This window comes from Falco rusticolus, chromosome 9 (genome assembly GCF_015220075.1).
Source record: "Falco rusticolus isolate bFalRus1 chromosome 9, bFalRus1.pri, whole genome shotgun sequence".
Taxonomy (NCBI): Eukaryota; Metazoa; Chordata; class Aves; order Falconiformes; family Falconidae; genus Falco; species Falco rusticolus.
Genome location: NC_051195.1, coordinates 41,269,177 through 41,285,942, shown reverse-complemented (window position 1 = coordinate 41,285,942; position 16,766 = coordinate 41,269,177). Strand labels below are relative to the sequence as shown.

The following is a 16,766-nucleotide window of genomic DNA, read 5'->3' as shown; positions in this document are numbered from 1 at the left end:
AGCATTTTAAGCTGTGGACTAGACAAAATAAGTAGAAAATTCAGAGAAGATGAGAGAAGTGTGGCAGTGGCTGGAAACGAGCTGGTCATACAGTAGTTGTTTTGCAATCTCTGTTCTATCTAATACTTGGGGTTCATCCGAACCGAAGCTGTGTAAATAGCTGATTGGTTCCATTTGTTTGCATTGCCAAAAAAAAAAAAAAAAAGATGGAAAATAGTTTGAAGCAAAATGTTGGTTATTTGACTAAAATTAAAATATTTTAGGTTAAAAACCAAGTGAGTAAAATTAATTCAATGTTTTTAAGAGCAACATTTCAATTTTGCTATATAAAAGACTTGTTTTGAAGATGGTTCAGTGAAATGTTCCGGGAACATTTACCAAAACATTTAAGGAAATTTAGCATGAATCCATTAAATGTTTCCATCATTGAATCTGCATAGTTCTTAATTATTTTTCTTCTGAAATAGTTGTCTCCAAAAAGTCTTTCCCAACTCAAGCCTTAACCATCCACAATTTCATTATCCCCTGCATGTCACTGAAGTAGCCAGAATTATTTCAGCTCTCTGATAACCAGTGGGTGGCTTTTGCTGGGGTAGAAGCAGGCTTCCTCTGTCAGCTCCGTGCAGCCTTTGGCTCTGTTGCAGGAATCCGTATGTCTTCCATGTGGACTGTGTTTAAACATATAGCTCTCTGCTCTTGTATGGCTTGTTCCCTTCCTAGGAGGCCAAGTTTGGAGGCGTGTGCTTCGCATGGGACAGAGTTCCTCTAACAGTTATTTCTGTTGAGTCTTGTCATTGTACCAAGTTTTTACAGTCATTCCTCCTTTGACTTCCCAAGTAGAATTTCCCTTTCTCTACCCCCTCATTGACTCATTCTTTAAGTAAATTGCTAAATAAATGAGGGTGGAAGGGCCATCAGGGGGTCATCTGGTCCAACAGCCTGCTAACAGCCAGGCTAAGAGGCAGTGGAAGGTAGCCCACCGCTCCTCAGAAAACCTTCAGGGATCCTTATTTCCTACTCGGGGAGTCAGAATCGGCTACCACGGTCCGAAGAGGAGAAGGAAAGATAGGTCCGTTGGGAAATAACTGTCAGTGGTGGTGTGCTCAAAGATGGGATCCCCGTCCCAGTGAACACCAGCCCACCCCTCCCAGGGAATCAGCCTAGATATTGGCAGCAAGCTGGTACTAAAGCATTACTAGAAGTACTCTTGTTTTCTTATGGAAGAGGATTGATCTTTGATGCCAGCACTAGGATATGTTCACATAAAACCCCGAGTATTTTTTTCTTTTCTATAGAGCCTTATGAGAGGAAAAGGTCTGTTCATTGAAACCTAAACTAGCTCTTCTGTTCAGCTGATATTTGACGCTTCACCACCTTCACGGTTGCTGTTAGCCAGAAGAACATGGTCTCTCTTCTTGCAGCTTCTATAGAAACACAATGCTTGGGAATTCACATTTTTGTCTCTCCTGCAGTTTCATTTCTCACTTTAGAATCAGTGTTGGCAAATACATTTTTCGTTCGGGATTGTTGTTACAGTTAATATGATCTACGGTTTGCCAGCAGTTCAGGTTTGAATGGGGGTAGCAATGAGACTTTTGCTGTACAACGCACCGTCTAGCATCTGCCTGGGCATTTTGGCCAATGCTGTTGCCTATTTTAACTCTCTGGTGATGTGTATCCAGGGTGATCAGGGAGGAGCAGGTGTTCCAGGAGATATCGGCTTCCAAGGAGACAAGGTAATTGTTTTTCTTTCCTACAGTTCCGCCCCCCCCCCCTTATGTAGTAGTATGTGTGGCCACCAGCTTTCTCAGCTCATCTTAAACCACAAGGAGCTGGAACTAGCTGCAACCTGCTCTCAGGTTCCCCTGCTCGGGTAGCTCTCATCTGGGGTCGGCTGTATCTTTCTAAAGATGTAGATTTTGTGGTTACTCCTAATAAAAGCAGTTCTGCTGGGGGCTTTCTATAAAAGGGGCCACATCTTCATGCAGAAATTGGAAGTGATGGGGTGGGCTTGATGGGGATGGGTGTGAACGTGGGTGGTCCAGCTGCTGCAGACTCAGAGATTTTCTCTGCTCAGTGCAGCAACTTAAACCCTGACCCAGTAAAGCACTGAACGCCGTGCATAACTTCCAAGCAAATTACTTCTCCCCTGTGACTACAATATGATACTGACCTCAGCAGACTACCACAGTACTGAGCACTGCACTGGGGCCGACATGGCGCTGAGCCGTAACTGACTGCAGCAGCCCCTGTGTTCTTCGGGGCTAAATTCAGCCCCAGCTTTAGCAGAAACACCTCCCTGATGTTGGTGCCGTTAGTCCCAGCTCCCTGGCGGGCTGATCTCAGCCTTTAGAAGGTGCTCCTTGCTCTGCTGCGGAGGAGCTGGAGCCTGCGCAATTGGTATGTTTTGATGCTTCATTGTGTTTTCTGAAAAAAATGTGTCTCTCTCAGGGCAGCCAGGGTTTGCCTGGGGTCCCTGGGGCACGAGGGAAAGCAGGCCCCCTGGTAAGTAACCAAGCATCCTCTGCTTCCTAATCTCCCTTTCTAAAGGTTCAGCGCCCAGCTGGGAGGGCAGCTTGGCAGGGGTGTGCTGTTCTGATCAGGAAAGCAGTAGCCAGGAGCCAGCTCACTTTTCTCCATGTTCTTCCGATTTCTGCAGGGAAAAGTCGGTGACAAAGGTCCAGTTGGGTTTCCAGGACCACCTGGCCCTGAGGTATGTCCCACCCCTTCCTTCTCACATCTTTCCTTTCCTTGGTAACTTCTGCAGTATCCTTTCTTCCACAAACCCACGTGATACCACCTCTCTCCCATCTTGTTTTGCCTCTGCAGCAGTAGTTACTGGATGTCTGCAGCTTGCCACCCCACTGAGAATCAGCTGGCTGAGCAGCACCCGTGTGCCATTTGAGAGGCTGTTAGAGATGCCAATCTCCTTTCCCACTGGAGGCTTTTAGCTCCCGAGCTCTGCACAGGCAGCCCCACACAGGGTTTTGATTAGGAAGCACATGTATATAGCTGTTGTGAATTCACATGGAAAGCAAGAGCCAAACACCGCCTCCCATGTGGGCACCCAGCCTGACAGAGGGAGGGGACAGCTGCCACCGCTGCTGCTCACCATGACACCTGAGCTCTGATACATCTACCAGCCCCAAAGCGGTGTGTTCTGGGGTCAGAGCCTTTGCTAATGACAGGCAGATGGATTGTTTTAGGACTAGGTCCCACCAGGCCTCCAGAAATGCCGAGACAGAAAGAGCTTTGCTGTGCTGTGGGATTTACTGTTAATTAATGAATTGAGGTCCACTTTTGTTCAAACTGGGAGACAGGGCAAGCTGTCCATCTTGTACCTTCTGACCACCTGTGCTCAGATTTCCTGATCTCCAGCTACTTTTCCAAGCCTTTTTTTTTCCAATCTTCCCGTGCAAATCCTATATGTAACAGCATGTTCTGCTGTTGTTCAGAAAGGTCGGTCCCCAAAGATTGTCTTTAACCTGGCAAACAGCATGTCACAACCTATCACCTCCCCCCATCTTTCCTTTTTTTCTTTTTTAACACCTTGGCAGACACTCACTGCAAAGCAGAGCATCCTATCATTTTGTGGAGGGAAGATCTCAAGCCCGGGAAAGCAAACAAAGCTTCCAAAAGATGTGAGAGAAGCTGGTGATGCACTGGAATAGAGTCCCAGACGGTGTTCCAGCCACCGGCTATCTCTGTCAACACTGGTGTTTCTACTCACTGTGGTGTTCTCTGGCCCTTTTTGTTCTTCAGCAGCTTTTGTGGGGGCAGCACATTCATTTCTTGAATCTTGCATCTCACTTTCCACCCACCCTCTATTCAGGCTAGGGCTTCTCTTCCTTGCTAGGGTATGACGTACATGAGTGGTGACAAGGTAAGGAGGATCAAGATGAGCTCATGACCCATCCTACATCTCATGGTTTCCTGGCTTTTCCTTCCACATCTTATCATAGACATCATGGAGGGTTTTTTTTTCAGTTTTTCCCCCACAAAATACCATTTGAAGTAGAAAAAGACTTACTGCCCTTACCAAAAAAATTGTCACAGTGATACATTAAATGCAGGGTCATCATCCCCCAGCGCGTTGCCATTTCTCTCCTTCGTATCCAACCAGACAACATCTGTAAGATGCTTGAGAGCCACTTCCAGCACAACTGATGGTCTGTTTTCCCTTCATCAGTGCTCTGGTATTTTGCTGGCTCTGGAAGGGCTCTTGGTCGAGTGCTGCCACTTAGCAATCGTTCCTCTTTGTTGCTGTTGGAAGTGAGCACAGACTCCTTTGTTTCCTCAGCGAAGGGCTGGTGGGTGGAAAGGAGTCGCTGCCTGGCTGAAGGCAGCAGCTAACGAGCATGTCAGCACCTTTCCTAATTCCTCACCCGCTCCCCTTCGTCGCTGAGGCGTGCAGTGCAGTTCGCTTCTTGGAGCCAGTAAGATTATGCGCTGACTCATAAAGATTAATTAAAACCCAAATTGCTGTTTTTAGCTGTGTGATGACAGGGAGGCCCTCACAGCAATAACTCTTGCAAGAAGATGGACCTAAAGGGAGCTGCTGGGAAAGGCTGCTCTCGAATCAAGCCCATAGCGCTGCTCCCGTTGTCCTGTTTCGTTCCCTCTGGAAGATGTGCAGTGGCCCACGCGCGGACACTGCCGGCACCTAACAGATGTCTCAGCCCTCAGCCTTGAATTAAAACCCTGGCGGAGGGTCTCCTCTGAAGCTGGCTGCAGGGGTCCACCTCCGCACCCTCACTGTCTCTCGTTTTCTTCAGGGCTTCCCGGGAGACATTGGCCCCCCAGGAGAAAACGGTCCCGAAGGCCTGAAGGTGAGCGGAGTAGAGACTGCAGCTCTGTGTGGGGTGGGAAGCAGCCAGGGAAAACAAAGTAGTGGGAAGGGGGGAGAGAGAAAGCCCTGGAGATTCCTAAAGATTGTCCTGGCCAGCGCTTCAACTTGGTCTGTTTGGCTTGAGGTCCCTCCAAGTGCAGGGTTTTCTTTTTTTCATTATTTTTTTTCTGTAACAAAATTGACATTGGATGATTTCCTGTAGCTGTGAAAGAGACTTTCTCTTTTTAATTGCCCTTCTGAGCTTACGTTTCTGTTTTCTGAGTGTCTTTTCCTTTGGCTTTTTCTCAGGGAAAGCCAGGAGCACGAGGTTTACCTGGGCCGAGAGGACTGCCTGGACAAGAGGTGAGTGTCTTCAGACTAAGAGCAGATTGGGTCTAAAGAATAATGTTGAGTTTTGAAGATTAATACGTGCTGAAATGGTGCCTGTGACTTGAAATCCCCCCGTCCCTCTGCATGTGGAAGCAGAGGCTTATATTCAGTGATCAGAGACCCACGGAAGAGCTTCCCCAAACTGCAGTCCTGCCATCTTGGCTTGCGGTCACTGCGGCACCTGCTGATCCTGACCTCTGCACCGCTTTGTGTTTAAAGCCTGTTCCCCTGCACCCCAAGTGGGTGTCAGCGCCCTGTTCCCTGCACACCCCCTCGCCCAGGCAACCCTGACCTGGCTTTTGCTTCCCGCTCCTTGTAAATGCGTTTTCTTCCAGCCGTGAGCCCTGCAGACCCCACTCGCTTGCACGAGCAATGTCCTTTCGTACTGCAGAGTCTGTGAATTGAAATCGCTGCTCTGCAGAGTCACCTGCGCCAGCACCTTGGAGCTCGCGGCTTGCCCTTACCGCTTCACCTGCACACGTGAAGCCTCATTCCACCCGCAGTTACTGAGCAGGGCAGTTGTCATTGAGCTCATTGTCCGGGTGCTGTGAGTGCGGCAGCGGCAGCAGCAGCAGAGGCGGCCCCAGTGCCCTCCTTTACCCCACTGGACTCCAGTGACTTCAGCGCAGTTTTGTCTCATTTACTCCAGCGTAAGCTGTTTGTCCAGAGTCGTGAGACATTTTGCAAATAATACTTGTTGCACGCGTGGGCAGGAGCTTGTTCTAATAGCACTAATAATCTAACTTTTTCTGGGAACTCTTTTGCTTGGTCTCTAAATGGGATTAATGCAAATCAGCTCATTTATTTGCACTGAAATTGGGGGGGGGGGTCGGTGGGGGAGAGAAATATTCTAGGCAATTTACAAAGGGAATCGAAGCCTTGCATTCCAGATTCAGGCAGGCATGACCAAGCTGCCTTCAATTTGCTCTAGTTAGTGAGTGTAAAAGTAAGACTGAAGACATGGACATGGAGTTTGACGTAGCTGCGCTGAAGGACTTTGAAGGCGCAGCAGACCACACCACCACCTCTGCCTATCCAAGGTTGAGACTGTGGGTTACCTCTTCTTTAGAAATGTAGCATATGGGGGTGGGGGGGTGGGGGGGAGTTGCCTGAGCCTGCTGAGCTGGGCTCCTGACTTCCAGTCCCATCTTCAGCCCGCCAGCTCGTGCCACTTCATTACCACGGCTGACCACCTAAATGAGAACAGCCAGAACTGTGGCTGCCAAGGGCGCTTTTAATTTCTCTCTTGGCAGTTGGTTTTAGACACTTGAGATAATTTTTGTGAGGCTTAATTGAAGGTCTCCTAGAAACTGTAGTTCTGATCCTATCACATTAGGATTTGGTGCAGAGCCAAGGGAGAGGACCGAATCCAATTGCTGTGTGAGATTTTGAGATAGCTCCATCCTGCAGCATGTGTAGTCCCATTTGAAAGCAAAAGGGAAACCTTCATACAGTTGCCAAATGGTTCTGTGGGAAATTTTGCAACACCCTTTTTGTGGGGCAAAAAAAAGAAAGAAAAAGAGTAGAGCGCCCTACAGCATTCGTATCCTTGCCAAATCAAATGAAGCAGAGTCATGTGAGCGTGTCCACAGTACCCTATGGGCCAAATCCACCCCACGATAAGCCAAATCAACTGGTGTAGGCTTTGGTCAATTTTTTTTTTTTTTATTTTTTTTTTTTGTGAGATGAGGAAGGGAGATGAGAAACCTGAGATGCTGAGCTCCCAGCTCTAAGATTCTAAAGGACTCTGTTGTTAAAAGTGACAGCTGAGTACACAGCCTGTGTTTAACTGCTGCTCATGCTGCAGACCTTTCATTCTTGCTGCTGGGTGGGTGCGAATTGTGTCACTACTTTCCTTTTATTTTAACTTCTTTTCACCTCAGGGAGATGAAGGACCCTTAGGACCACCAGGAGTCCCTGGTCCAGAGGTAGGTTTCAGTCGGTTACTCAGTTACTACCAGCTCTGACCTTGCAATGGAATTGTAGTTAAACTAGCATAAAGCTTCAAGCCTCTTGGTTTGGGGACTGATCTGCCCTTCCAAGAAATATTGTCTTGTCCAGGGCTTGGTCCAGCTGCTTGATCCAGGATGGCTGAAAGTCAAGGAAGTATCTTGCACAGGGCATTGAGTGGGACTCTAATTTTGTAGCCTGCTTAAAGTCTTCAAACCTTGAAAAGCCCTCTAACATTTAAATAGTTCATCCTCAGGATAAAGCATGTTGACTGGAAACCCTCTCTGTAACCAGCCCTGGTGTTTCTTCCTTGATTTACGGTGCTTTTCAATGAGTAGAGGGAAAAGCAAGAAAAAGGACCAGACAGTGAGAGAGAGTCCTTTTTGACCTCTAAGTCACTCTGAACACAGTGATGTATCACAGAAACAAAGTTAGAAGAAGCAAAAAGTTTATTACCATAAATGCGAGCTTGCCAGATCAGGCTTTGGTAATGGTTGTGTACATAATTGTCATCTCAGGTTAATAAAATATCTTGAAAATTGGTAAGTGTGCTGGAACTTCTCGGTGGATCAGGAAATAAATGTTTTCTCTTGAATTTTCTCCACTGTTCTGGTAGACACGTTCATTCCTTTCCAGAGCAGCATGTGGGACAGCACCATAAGTGTTCTAGCCAAAGGGAAGGCTCAACATGAACCTTTTGGTCTGCAGGGGTTTTTCTGCTTTTCAGAGCTGTAGCTGTGAATGCTAGCCTGGCTTCCCCCCACTGTAGGGACAGTTCGGCTCCCAAATCCTCTCTGGATGCCGGGATGGAGCCCATAAGAAGCTTACATGGCCAAGTCCCTGCCAGCGCTAGGGAAGTACCATCTTTGAATGCTCAGGCTGCTGATGTCCTTGTTGGCATTCCTACAAGAAAATTGCTGCAAGTGGGGTAAATCAGCTGAATGCAGCACGTGATAAACCGAAGGGTAGCCACGACGCCCTTGATATGGTTGGTCATAGTCCAGGCGTTACGTTTCGGAGGCAATGTTTAAGTAATGGAATTGAGCTGGAGGGTCAGAAACGGGCTGGACCTTGGAGTAACTGTCTGGGCATGTTCCCTGTGGAGCAAAACTGGTGCTGCTTGAGGCACAGCACTTTCCTCTTGCTGTCTTGCCTTGGCCTCGGTAAGGGCTGCTACATCTCCAGCACCCTGAATTCACAGGAGGCGTTTGGTTGTAAGCTGCACCACACAGGTTCACAGACACGCTGCTGTGACCAGAGGCAGCTGCAAGCTTTTTCTCTTTATTGTTTTTCCATGTATTTCAGGGTCGATCTGGCCAGAAGGGATTTCCGGGAAGACCTGGTCCCAATGGTCCAAAGGTGAGGAAGGAGTTCACTCATGATCAGAGAGGCAGCGGGTGGAAGGGAGGAAAGAAAGAAGGCAAATGGCTTTTCTCTCTCAACTTTACCGCGCTTCGAGCCTGGGGTATTCATTCCAGAGAGGACAAGGGGACCTGAGAAGTTTCTCTTTTTCTCTGAATTTTGGGGTCTTAGCTTCTGTTTGGTGTCTTCAGCAAAAAGAACGATGGTGCATTTTTTTTTAAGCCATGTGCTTTATTATAAACAAGTGTGTTCCTCTGATATTAACCAACTCCCCTCTCCATCATCTCATCTTATTTTCCATTGCTTCTCCACGGTTTTGTTCTAAAACAATGCACATCATTCCTATCTTTGCTGCCTAATTAGCAGCTGGAGCCATCCCAAGGCAGTTCGCTCCACAAACCCACACTCAAAAGGAAAGAGAAAACCCAACAAAAACAACCTCTTCAAACAATAAATAGCAAAAATGTGGCCTGGCAGCACATCTGGAGTATCTGCCTACTGAGAAAATACAGCTGCCATCACCCGCAGACAATACTGGTTAGCAGGGAGCAGCCACTGGATGGCCCATCCAGGGGTGCTCCGCTGGCCTCCGAGCACTGCCGCGGCTGCCCTCATCCCTGGTGGGTCTGAAATTCTCCTCTTCACCCCTCATGTTTCTTACTCTCTGAACTTCTCTCATCCTGCACTGTGATTTATCTTACGTAGGGTTTTTTCTGTGTTTTTCATCCGGATGCTCCACGTGATAGTAACATGATTATGTTTGATATTTTGCAAGAGCAGAACCAGGATGCAGCATTGCCTGGGAATATTTGGGTTGTCTTTCCCACTAGCAGGTGAATTTTCTTGGATCCTTTCTCCTCTGTCATTCAGGAACTACACCTCCCCATGGTGTCTGCACTCTTGCTTTCCTCAAATCCTTTGGTTGATCGGGGTCCTTCCCTACTCTTCCCTGCTGCTGCTGGTTTTGTCGTCATCTATTTTACATAGTCTTTCAGGTTGAAGTGTTATGGGTCAGAAACACCCTGCTTCAGGAACATCCCTCTTGAGTGCTCGTGCCTTTTCAAACATGGGGATAAAGCAACCAGGACTGGGCTATGCCACAGGGAAGCAGACAGCTTAGATTTCAGTATCTGAGTTTGGTTTTGTGGGGGTTATTTTACCACAGCAGGACCAGCTGCTTTTGGGGCATTTCAATCCAGAGCAGCAAGGTTTTGCTCCGTCTTTATCAGCCGTGTTTCTTGCCTTGGGTTATCGTTCGAGTCACAGCTGTTTTTGTCAGGTGGTGTTTCTTGCAGATTTTCCACACTCACGGCAGCAGCCCAGATCACGGGCTGCCGGGAGGGTCTGGCTGCCAGCCCCAGGTAACCCGTGTGCCTTGTCTCTCCTTGTCCTGCAGGGTGAGCCAGGAAACCGTGGCCGACCAGGGAAAGTTGGTGAGCAGGTAAACTTCCTTTTCCTTCCCTGTTTGACAATCTCCGACGTACGGTGTCTCCTAGCTGACCAGAGTGCAGGCAGAGGACAGGGGCCAGGGGCTTTTTGCCACCCCAAACCTGTCCATAGCCCTGGTGCTACAGCTGGGGTGCTCTTAGTCTGGCTGAAGCTCTCTGTGAACACACGGGCTGTGACCATGGTGTCTGATTTAACCTGGAGGTGTTTCCATAGGCAGAGTGCTCTGTTACAGCCACAGTTCAAGCAGATGTGCTGTCAGGGACAGCAGCAGTGTGGCACGTGCAGCCAGATGTGCTCCTCAAGGAGGCACAGCCATGGTCAGGAAAAAGATTGTGGATTTCTGTATACTCCTCTTACCCCTAAAAGGGCAATTTCCAGACTTTGCCTAGGTGTGTTTTAAGGGTAGATTCCTCTGCTTTGGGTGCTGTGCTGCTTTGACTCCCACTGGATTTTTTGGGAGCAGAGGAGATAGCCGCTGAAGAAACCAGACCCTGGGGAAGAGAGGGACTGAGCTGCATTTTGTTGTACCGCAAGAGAACATTCTGCTGGGGTAGCAGGGGACATGTATCATTCCTGTAGGCTTCAGGGGAACCACAGGCATCAAGGAAAAAGAAACAATTGTTCCCATGTCTCTGTGATCGAAACCAACCTACTTGTCCACCACCAACCCTGAAATTGCAGCCACGGAGCCTCCAACATGTTCCATGTATTGCTCCATGACCACACCAAGCTGGCTGCAGCAGCTGGCCCTGGCAAAAAGGGTGTTGCTTCTCAGCACAGCTGCCCTTACCAACACCTTCCCTGCCGGATCGTTAACGAGTTTGGTTTGGTTTGGTTTGATTTAGCTCATCAGCCTCTTGGGCTCTTCTTTTGCCATATGCAGCGATTGAAGACCACTGCTCCCATGGGTTTCTGACCAAACGACCAAAAAACCAAGGTGGATCCCCTTCAGTACCAGCACTCTGATGAGCCTTGGTATATAACAAGGGTAGTTATTTGTATTTGGAAATTAGTCATTTCTATATTACGGTTAATAATTTACTCCATGAAGAGCAACAACTGAATAAGCAAAGTTGTTCCACACATCTGAGTTCTAGTTGCAGCTTTATCAAATTCTGCACAATGTCAGGCAACATCTTCCAGTGCTCTGTGCCTCAGTTTCCCCTTCTGTGGAAGGCATGAGGCAGCTCTGAACAGCGCTTAGTACAATGTCTCCTATTCTCAGGTGGCACCTATGGGCGCTGTTGTATATACAGTTAAAAATGAATGTTTGAAGAGCTTTGAGATCCTTAACAAGATTTATCCTTGAAGGACAAAACATCATTAGGATTATTATTCTTTAACATCCCTCAGGACTAACCTTGGATGAAAACTGTAGGCACTGTTCACCAAAAAGAAAACACAGCTGGCCTCCGCTGACACTGAAACCAGCCCAGCGGTATGAAAGCTGCCTGTATTAGTCAATTAGTCTCTGTCTAGAAATATCACCCAGAAAGAATTTCCGTTTCCATACCAGTCAAGTCATTAGAACAAAAATGTTGCACCAGGTTAGTGAGAAATCACCTCCTTTCCCGTCACACCTTTGCTGAACGATGCTGGAGTGTTGGGGTTTCATCCCTCCCTCCACCTAAGCCTCAGCGTGGGATTTTGGGGCTGGGCTGGTTTTTTGCAGAGCTCTGAGAGGTTGCGCTCCCCAGGTTGCTTGGCACTAGGAGACCCCCTCGCCTCACCACTGGTTTTTCTTGTGGAAGCCTTGATGTTCTCTGTTCCCTGCGCATGTAGGAGTGGTCAGACCTTTCAGACTTGCTGCTCTGCCCTCCATATGGGCTCCCTCTGGGCAGAAACCCTCAGCGTAGCAGCATGAGGAAAGATCAGCCGTCCACGTCCATCTCATTGGATCTCACTTCCCTTTCGCTGGGACAGCTCATTAGGCAAATGTGGGAGTTTCTGTGAGGTTTCCAGTGACACTTGAGCTCTCATTGGAAAAGCCACAAATTTAAGCCACAGGGTAGTCCCTGGTGTGTTGGTTTTTATGTTCCAAGGACACTGACTCAGGAAGTTCATTCATAAGGTGCTTGATGTCTTCACATGCTGGAAGGATTTCAGCTGCTGGGCTCCCCTGTACCCTGGAAATGTGTGATTTAACCCTTCCTTGCCAGTAGATGGAGGCAGGAGAGTATGAAGAAGAATACGGGACCTCTGCTCCAGGCCACCAGCCTTCCTGTTCCAGAGCTGGGAATGCAGAGCAGAGAATTGACTGAAATGTCCACCTTGGAGGTCAGACAGCCCTGCGGGAGAAGCAACACCCTGCAGCAAATGGGACAGCAAACTGAGGAAGGGTGACACAAGCCCAGAGACACACACCCCCCGCACTAGAGACTGAAACTATCAATGGAGTGTTCCAGCTGAAAGAGGCCATGGTTGACCTACATCCTTAACAGGAATGAGGAGGTCCTGTCATAGCAGGAGCAGCCTTTTGAATCCCTCCTCCCGTACAAGAAGTGACAGCCCTGCTCACTCACGTGGCCATGCCAGGGTCACCATGCACCCATTGCACCGTGCTGGGCAGGCAGGCACTCCACGGCCCCCTGGGGGTCTCTCTCCCTGCGAGGGAAAAGCATATTGTCCCAATAGCAGATTTTATTCTAAAATAATTTGGCAAAGGAAACCAGCGGCATCAGTTGTCACCTTAATGTGTTTTCCTTGCAGTTCTTTTACAAAGGAGGGCTGGGCTGTAGCGGCATTTTGCCGGTGGGGTCTGACCTGCAGAGATACGGATTGACTTGACCAAGGTCAGACGGGTCACCGAGACCCAAGCAGGGAATTGCACCGGCGTTCCCCACGTCTTAGAGCAGTGCCTTTCCCAATGCACTTGCCTTCCCCTCCGGAGCGTCTTTCTGAGCTGCAGCCCCCTCGTTCAGGGATTTACGGGCACTGTAGTGCATGGAGCCTCTTTGATCGCACCCGGTGTTTCTCCCCTCGCCCCCCAACACACGGTGGGACCCCCACGCAGCTGCAGGGTACAGCTGAGCCCGGTGCACAGGGGGTTAAACCGCATGGCTTTTCTTTGCGGGTCAGAGCGTCCTCCCTTAAACTGTGATATTTACTGTTTTACTTTCCCTTTCTTTCATCTGAATGGGAGAATTGTACATTTACTCCCTCCCGTCCTTTGTCCCTGGTTTGTTTTGTTTTGAGTTCTAGCGAACCAGTAAAACAGAAAGGCCATGATCGGTTCCTGCTGGGAGCAACTGGCGGTCCCGTCCCTGGGAGACCCTGCTCACGCTGGGCTCGCCTTTCGGTTGTTTCTCTCAAATGGGCTATGATTTATGCAAGGCTTCATTGCTGACTTGCTCTCTGTTGATGCAGCCAAGAGGGGGGGCTTAATTATGACAGGGCTGGACAATAAATGGGGAAAGCCAGACAGGAGTTAGGAATTACAACCCACCAGTCCCCCCCCTTTCCTTCCCCCCAAGCCCCCAGCAACTTTTTAACAATCTCCATCCCTTTTCCACCATGCCCTTGGCTGAGGAATACAGCAGACTGAATCATGAGCGACATGCTGAACTCCCCATCTAATATAAATGTTTTACATTCTTTCCTGTATACTGTGGGCCTTTATCTGGGCAGCCACCGCTGCTGGGACTTCACGTGCATCATTACACACATTGCCTGGAGTCGCGTTTGATGCAAGGCTTCTTTTCAGCCCTGGGAACCTGGGAAAAATATGTTACGCCGCAGCCATTTTAGCGTAATGGCCACGATTCAGGTCTGCTTTGATTTAATGTTTGCCACTGGTGGCTTTTCTGGTTCTTAAAACCTAAATCTTTTGCTGCTTGTGTTCCCTTTAGTGTTGATCCCATTTTGGTCGGTGAAGAATATCGTTACCCAATCTCCCTCAGTTGTTTCATATACTCCCAATAATTTATCAAGATTTATTTTGCCTAGACATATCTCTCTCGATTTGTGTCTGCTTGCAGACACAGCAGCATTCGTTAATGTAGCCCAGAGCAGGCAGTATTGGCTGCAAGCACTACAGAGCTACTGTGCTGGAAGCCTGGCCACGTCACAGGGTCCCTGCTGTGCTGCCTCGCTTCGGTCCGTACCCAGCCACGGACGCTCCCCTCGCCGGGTACGCGGGTACTGCCACCCATCTGCCAGGCACCTGCGGGCTGGCAGGGCAGCACAATCAACGTGCCTCACTTGGTGACCCAGATTCCTTAGGGAGTTTTTAGGGTGGTAGCTGCTGTGGGGGGCGGGAAGGTTGGCCTTCAAGCCTGAGTCTGGATATGTGATGTCCCTCAGAGATGTTTTTGAAACAGTCTTGTTCTCCACTGTAACATTTGCTTGCAAGAGCAGGGATCTCTCTTCTGCAGGGACTGACCTAAGTAACCCAGAAATATCTTAAAGAGAGCATCTTCCCTGGGGGGGAGAGAGTTTTGCAGCTTTTCTGAGAAATTCTAAATTAAGGAACATATTTATTTTTTCTTGCTTTATTATCTTATTTTTGCCTAGCAGTGTGTTTTCCTGTTTCATCTCATTGCTTTGCCATTTTCTCTCTGCCTTAACGTTTGCTTTCTTCGTGGCCTTGGGCTACTGGAAAACTTCAGTAACTGGATGCAGTTATCAGCTATGCTTCTGCACTTGTGTCTAATTGAAGAGATAATTGATTCAGCCGCCTTCAGCAATGCCACCCAGTGGCAACCTTGAGCGTGCAGATATTGCAAATTTGCCTGCTCTCCCTTTGGCTCCTGCAGGGCAGCCTGCTCGGAGTCCAGCACCGCTTTGCCCCCACGTGTGTGCGCCGTGTCCGTGCTGCCTGGCCACAGCAGCACGCTTGTGCACTGGGACTACTTCAGCTGCAGCAAAGCCCATTTCAGTGCTGGTATCAGAAGGGTTGGTGACATCAAGTCCCAGGTGGGGTGGTAGAGATTTCCTGGTGGTCGCTGTCTTCCTGTGGTTGATCGGTATTCCCATCACGGCGCAGTGGTGTGCCGGTTTCCTGGGACATCATCTCTGGATGAATTTCTAACGCAAGCATTTCACTCCATGCTCTGACATACCCACTGAGCTCTTTGCCTTCTCTCATGAGTTTTTTCAAACACTTTTCACCTGGGTGTTGCTCCCATACCAGAGTGTGACACGGGCTGCTCTGAGCAGAGAGTGTGTGGCTGCTCCCTGCAAGAGGTGAAGCCAGCTGAGCGTCCAAGTGAGAGATGCTTTTGTGGAACCCATCAGCATGCCTCATTGAGGAGCCTCTGTCTCCAGTGATGCTCAAAGGACGGCATTTAATTGCACCATGTGAGGAATGTTAATGCATGAAGTCTCTCAGTGTTTGGAGTCATCGTCAGAAGCTGTTCCCTCCGACGACTTTTAGAGAGGGGATCACATTGTGTTTTATGTCTCTGAATGGGTCTGCTGAGCCTCACGCGTATGGGAAGAGCAATGAGGCTGGTCATTTTATGCTACAGCTTTACATTGTGAGTGTAACTTCATGGAGAGAGGCTTTTGGTGGCAGGAGGAGCTGCACAGCCTGCAAGGAGGCGGCTCTCTGATGCTGGATGCTCCTCTGTAGCTGGGTGGTACATGGTACATATAGGTATATGTAGCTGTGAACAGACCCACAGCGATGCAGAGTGCAGAGAGCTCCCCTACAAACTGCATGCATTAGGCCAGCTGGGAACAGAAAAAGCAATGAAGCAGGAGTACAGAGGAAACTTTTGCTTCTTTTCTTGCTGTTCCACCAGAAAGGAGATTGCAGGGTGAAAAGCTCTCCTTTTTTTTCTGAGACCACTCTCCAGAAGCTGCCTTGATAACGTCGCTTTTTTCCCGTTATGTTTGTTCATGCTGAATGTTTTCTTGAGCGTGTCATTTGAAAACTTCCTTGATGTTGAAGTGAAAAGTCAGATGTATTTGCATCGACGAACTTTTACAATTTATTATGAAGGTTTCAAATTATTCTAAAAAAGAGGAAAAGTAGGATGATACCACTGGAGAATCCATCTCCTGTCTCTTGACTTGCTCAGCAACCACCTCCCAGTACCCAAATGAATCTGTTGCCTCAAATCAAACAAGCTGGGGTATGGCTTCAATTCACACCACCCATGCAAACTGTGGGCAGGTTATGAAGTGTTTCAACAGGAGATTAATCCCTTTAGCTACAGACTCATTGGACGAACTAAATATACGTATCTATCTCTGAACGACCCTTGCTGGGTCTAGGGATGAGACTAAGAGAATCACACAGTGGGAGAGTGCCTACAGTGGCAGAGAGGACAGTCCCTTGCACGTCTAGAGCCAGAAACCCACTGAAGCTGGTAGGGAAGCTGCTGCATTTCAATTCTCAGGAATCTTAGCTTGAGATTCCATCTATTTCCATCTTCCTAATTAAAAGCAGTTCTGTTTGTTTCTTAGTTATCCCAAACGTTGTTAAATGCTGACAAATCCTGAGCTTAAACTGGGGTTTTTTTTCCAGGATAGTTTCTGAGTAGTGTGACAGATCTGCTGCCCTGCTGGCCCCTCTGGCTCTGTCCTCAGACCTTTATTTTCTGCTGACATCGCAACAGCATGACACTGTCCAGGGCAAAATTAGTTTGCACAAGGGTCTGAGGCAGCTCAGATTAACCCAGAGGAAGCGTACCCAGTACAGCAGCTAAAATGATGGCAACTCTTGGAGCCTGTGCAACCCAGGAGCTCCCGCTATCGATAGTCTTGGGGAAGCTGCACCGATGTTTTGGGAAAACAAAGCCATGCTATAGACTCAGCCTTTCTACGAAACGTGCTTAACTCA

At 48.5% G+C, this 16,766-nt stretch overlaps 1 protein-coding gene across 2 annotated transcripts in view; it reads left to right on the top strand.

The window, feature by feature from the left end:
• COL27A1 (collagen type XXVII alpha 1 chain) overlaps positions 1–16,766 on the top strand; it is a 159,511-nt gene that overhangs the window by 79,837 nt on the left and 62,908 nt on the right. For both annotated transcript variants that reach the window (XM_037400496.1, XM_037400497.1), the window contains 8 exons: positions 1,683–1,736; positions 2,452–2,505; positions 2,660–2,713; positions 4,776–4,829; positions 5,138–5,191; positions 7,102–7,146; positions 8,474–8,527; positions 9,927–9,971. In XM_037400496.1, coding sequence (XP_037256393.1) covers positions 1,683–1,736; positions 2,452–2,505; positions 2,660–2,713; positions 4,776–4,829; positions 5,138–5,191; positions 7,102–7,146; positions 8,474–8,527; positions 9,927–9,971 — 414 coding nt within the window. The remainder of the gene's footprint in view (positions 1–1,682; positions 1,737–2,451; positions 2,506–2,659; positions 2,714–4,775; positions 4,830–5,137; positions 5,192–7,101; positions 7,147–8,473; positions 8,528–9,926; positions 9,972–16,766) is intronic.